Source organism: Montipora foliosa, chromosome 14 (genome assembly GCF_036669935.1).
Source record: "Montipora foliosa isolate CH-2021 chromosome 14, ASM3666993v2, whole genome shotgun sequence".
Lineage (NCBI taxonomy): Eukaryota > Metazoa > Cnidaria > Anthozoa > Scleractinia > Acroporidae > Montipora > Montipora foliosa.
Genome location: NC_090882.1, coordinates 23573401 through 23578400, shown reverse-complemented (window position 1 = coordinate 23578400; position 5000 = coordinate 23573401). Strand labels below are relative to the sequence as shown.

Below are 5000 nucleotides of genomic sequence, written 5' to 3'. Positions count from 1 at the left end.
TAATTAATATTTAACTGCAAGCGTGTACATATAGGGGAAAAAAAATACATGAATATGTTAGGTGTCACTGTAATATGATAACAATTAAGAAAAAAGAAAAAGGACGCGAATAGTGTAAGAATAGTATTGTAATTGACAGTGGTGTAAGTAACCAGTATTGTAAGTACCGTATGTAAGTTATGTAATTAGCCGTATGTGATAGAGCGGTTTTCAATTGAGTGTCGAAAATAATTAGATAATTACTTTGAGCACACCGGTGGCTCAGTTGGTTGAGCACCGGGCTGTCACGCGGAAGGTCGTGAGTTCACCTCCGGCCGGACCAACACTCGGGGTCTTTAAATAACTGAGGAGAAAGTGCTGCCTTTGTAATTACATCTGCAAATGGTTAGACTCTCTAGTCTTCTCGGATAAGGACGATAAGCCGGAGGTCCCGTCTCACAACCCTTCAATGTTCATAATCCTGTGGGACGTAAAAGAACCCGCACACTTGTCGTAAAGAGTAGGGCATGTAGTTCCCGGTGTTGTGGTCTGTCTTCTGTGGTGTATCATGGTTGGGAGGCTAAATGCTCGGAGATATTAGCTACACCAAGCTACTCTAAAAATCCGAGGGTAAATAAAGATATATGATATGATATGATATGATATGATGATGACGATGATGATTACTTCACTCAGTGATTGGTTCAAAGTTCTCGCGCCATTTTTTTCAACCAATCAGAAGTGAAACCGAAACCAATCGTGGCTCACGCGTACACATTTTCCCGCGCTTTGTGTCGGCTACGTGTAATTACTTCGAGTTTTGATTGGTTTACTGGATTGTCTCCGTCCTTTTTGATTGGACAAAGTAATTACTTTGTTTTGGTTTTGCGACACTCAATTGAAACTCGCTCTATAGTGTATTGTTATTAGTGTAAGTATGTAGTATTGTAGGTAGTGTATTTTATTGTACTATTAAAAAATAATGAAAAAGCCGTATGTGATATAGTGTATTGTTATTAGTGTAAGTATGTAGTATTGTAGGTAGTGTATTTTATTGTACTATTAAAAAATAAAAATAAAAAAGCCGTATGTGATATAGTGTATTGTTATTAGTGTAAGTATGTAGTATTGTAAGTAATGTATTTTATTGTACTATTAAAAATACACAAAAATAAATAAAAAAGAGATTTAAATTGGGTACAACATGGAGTTAGCCGAATTGGTCTATAAGCACCAACCGCCAGCGAAAAGCTTCAACTACTTAACTTTTTTTTTCTCCCCTTAAGGGCCTACTGACGTGTTTTTTGGGGTGAGTTGCTAAGGATGTAATGGTTAAGTAATTTGCAAGAATTTGGCATTATTTTGGTCACAAAAATTTGGTTTTATCAACGGAGTTGATAATGTAAATTGGCCACCGTACAGAGATTCTAAAAGCTGACGTTTCGAGCGTTAGCCCTTCGCTCTGACGAAGGGCTAACGCTCGAAACGTCAGCTTTTAGAATCTCTGTACGGTGGCCAATTTACATTATCAACTCCGTTGATAAAACCAAATTTTTGTATACTACTTCCCCACCGACGCAGCACCACAGTTTCTTTAGAAACTACCCCTTCATTATTTTGGTCAGTTTCCAACTTTTGTAAACCACTGACCCTAAATATGACGTCACCATGCCACGCCCATGGTCACGTGACTAACAAAAGAAAACTTTAAATTTGTGTACGTGCTACATAATTTGGGTATTTAATCAGCGGTTTGATCATTTGTATTCGTTTTTGCATCCAGCCAAGCATTGTTTTCTTTTTATTTTGAAAATTGTTCTTTTTAAAGAGATAAACGATACTGAAATACCCATAACATTTTCAAAAACGATGATTTCAAAAACTCAATGCTTAGCTATATTCTGTACTTGGGGGTGAAACGTGCCATTTCAAAAAAAATTAATTCAATTTAATTAAAGACCCCCGGAAATTTAGCTTTTTCTTAAACCGGAAGTCAGTTCGTTAACACATGCACAGTTGATCTGAGTAGAGAACGAGAGCAAGGAAGGGCGACGAAAAACCTTTGATGCAAACAACAATAATATTACGAGATTTTCATCAAATTTCCCAGGTCAGTGAGTGGGTTTTCTGGTCAGCTCACGATATGATGACGTCAGTCACCGGAAGTAACATTTCACTTCCTTAGCTACGCGCAAAAAAATCAGTCTGTGGGCCGTTAACTGAAGCAATTAAAGACCACTTCTTACAAACCCAAGATTAAACTCTACTCAAACCAGTCGAAAACTTCAAATTGTGTTGAAAACCCTAAATGCGGCAACGGTGTCTTCTGGTGTTTTAGAGCAACTTACTCAATAGTGTTTGGATAATGTTATTAGCAGATTGTTAAGGCAAAGGACACATGAAAAGTTAGTGTCTCATCGGCATGGGTGGGTGAGTTGTGGGTCCGAGATCCTCCATGTATACACCTCACCTCACCACAGCAGTTTTCTCCGCAATCTCTTTCTAGCGTGTACACCGAGTGACTCTAAAGGGATTGTGCCAAAGATGTTTCGTTAACATTCAGTCAGTGGTTCACATTTAACCCTAACCCTAACCCTAACCCAAGACCCACCCACCCACGCGATTTAGCCTCACCCAAAAAGTTTACACGTGTGCATACAGTAATAATATTGCACTTATATGCTTGCCCGATCTGTTAACCTACTGATCCCTGGGAGTGAAACTTGATTGCTCAGTTGACAACTGGTTTGAGTAGCAAGGGTTACTAGCTGCCGCCATTGTCAAATTGAAAGGTAGCCGAGTTCTCTAGGTGAAGTACCCAACACTTTTCTTCAATTGTCTGTAATTACTGAAACCACTGAAAATTCATCTGGTACGTTGAAATCAAAATGCATAGCCAAAATGAAACTGATAGGTTTCTCCTTCATGTTACTTTTATTCTGATAAGTTGACGTAAAATTCAGTCCTACGAACACACTTTGTTACTAAGAAGCTGCTAAGATGACATAACAATCATCTTACATTAATTTTACCACAGAAATGTTTACCTTTTCCTGTACTTCATATAATATTATAAAACAAAACTGAGTAACTTACTAGCCTAATGCAAAAATAAACCTGTAGCTATTCACTGTTGTGATTGTGCAAAGTTGGATTTGGCAGTTTCCATCTATGAAAAAGGAAGAGGACATTGCTGACAGAGTCTTGGTAAGAACCAGAAAAGGATGTTATCATCAATCAGTCTTCTTCAGTCGAACGTTGAATCAAACACAGCCCTAAGGAAAACCCGAAAGGTAAATAGTACTTATATACAAGAGTGATCCGCTGCTATAACCAATGGTGGGTCAAAAGCGTACTAAAAGCCATGAACATGCAGTTGATCTTTCTTGGCCAGTCCAATACTCAAAAGGAATTCGCTGATATTTGTGCGCTGATCTCCCTGTAGCTGTATCACCTCACCATACTCTTCATTTTCAATGACAGTTCCATTGCAAGAAAATTTCTGAGGAAAAAGAAGAACACCACATTACAAGGCAAAGTTCCTGAGTGGTAAATGTGGCCCCACCACTAATATCAACAAGTGCAGCTTGTTTGTGCAATTTAATACTAAAAACTCCGACTCTGTCAACAGGATTTCAAGGACTACATTAAGAAGACACAAGGGATGATCAACATCGTGAATTTAAGCAGAACTGTACTTTATAACTTCTCCTTTGAACTAAAAGAATAGTCTGTCTAGGCAACAAGGCCCACTGAGCCAAAGTTTACTATGGATTCCATGGTGTAAAATGACTAGAAGCATTTCTACCCCCATCTCCGATCGGAGGATGCAAGTCCATTGCACAGTTACCTCTGAGCAACAAATTACAAGCACTCCTTTAGACAGGGTTGCTTGAAGCATGGTTAGCGCTAACCAGCGCCAAATACCAAGGAAACTTGTAGGTTTTGCTACCTCTTAACCAAGGGTTAACGCCAAACAACTGGCCCCTGTATGATGAGATATCAGGCCCCAGTTGTTTGGAGACTGGATAGCGCTACAATGTATCCACTGGATAATTAAATTAGTTTTCCTACTGTTTATCCACTGGAAAGTGATTTATCCGGTGGATAGCGTTATCCACCTTTTGAACAACCGAGGCAAGGTGCCTTGCCAATTTGGTGTGCTGATAATTGATTCAATCACCACACTTTCCACTGTTTTAAGATAAAATATATTTCCAAAGACCTCTGCTGTCTTTTAAGTACAGAAGTCATTCTCTTCTAAACAGCCCTCTTTATAAAGCCGCAGGGTAACTGCAGAATACCCTGCCAATCGAACAAAGCTCTGGGTAGCTGGCTCCGCAGTTCACAGAAACTAATAAATTCAAGTTGAAGTATGTAATGACATTGTATTCAAGTAACAATAAATTGAGAATTGAAAATGGCTATCTTAGAAGCTGGCTACGCGGTATGCAGAAGATACTCAATTCAAGATGGAAGGCTATCTTAGAAGCTGGCTACGCGGTATGCGGTACGCAGTGAGATAATCAATTCAAGATGGAAGTCTGTCTTAGAAACTGGCTACGCGGTATGTGGAAGACTATCAATGCAAGATAGAAGGCTATCTTAGAAGCTGGCTACGCAGTACGCAGTGAGATAATCTTGTGAAAAGTGCAGTCAACCGAACAGTAAATTGAAAGCTAAAATGTTAAAAGAGTGCTCAGGCCTAATCACTGAAAGGAGCGCTTAGGCTTAATCAGTAAACAAGTGCTATTTTCTTCACCCAATCTCATGAAAAGTGTAGTTAACCAAACCGTAAAATTCACAATCGATCACTGCTTAATTCGCGAATCACGCTTTCAGAACGTGAAATATTCTTTTGAATAAATTACATACTTCAACTTGAATTTATTAGTTTCTGCATACCGGGTAGCCAGGGCTACGGACAACATAAATCGAGTAACAGGGTAAGATTTAAATAATTCATGAATTATTTACTGTTGATAATGCTGCATCAGCAATTACTTTCTCACGAGCAGCTG

At 38.8% G+C, this 5000-nt stretch overlaps 1 protein-coding gene across 1 annotated transcript in view; it reads right to left on the bottom strand.

Moving 5' to 3' along the window:
• Positions 1–2894: 2894 nt before the first annotated feature.
• Positions 2895–5000, bottom strand: part of LOC137984682 (eukaryotic translation initiation factor 1-like) — a 3169-nt gene continuing 1063 nt past the window's right edge. The window contains exon 3 of the mRNA XM_068831924.1: positions 2895–3481. Coding sequence (XP_068688025.1) covers positions 3335–3481 — 147 coding nt within the window. The 3' untranslated portion in view covers positions 2895–3334. The remainder of the gene's footprint in view (positions 3482–5000) is intronic.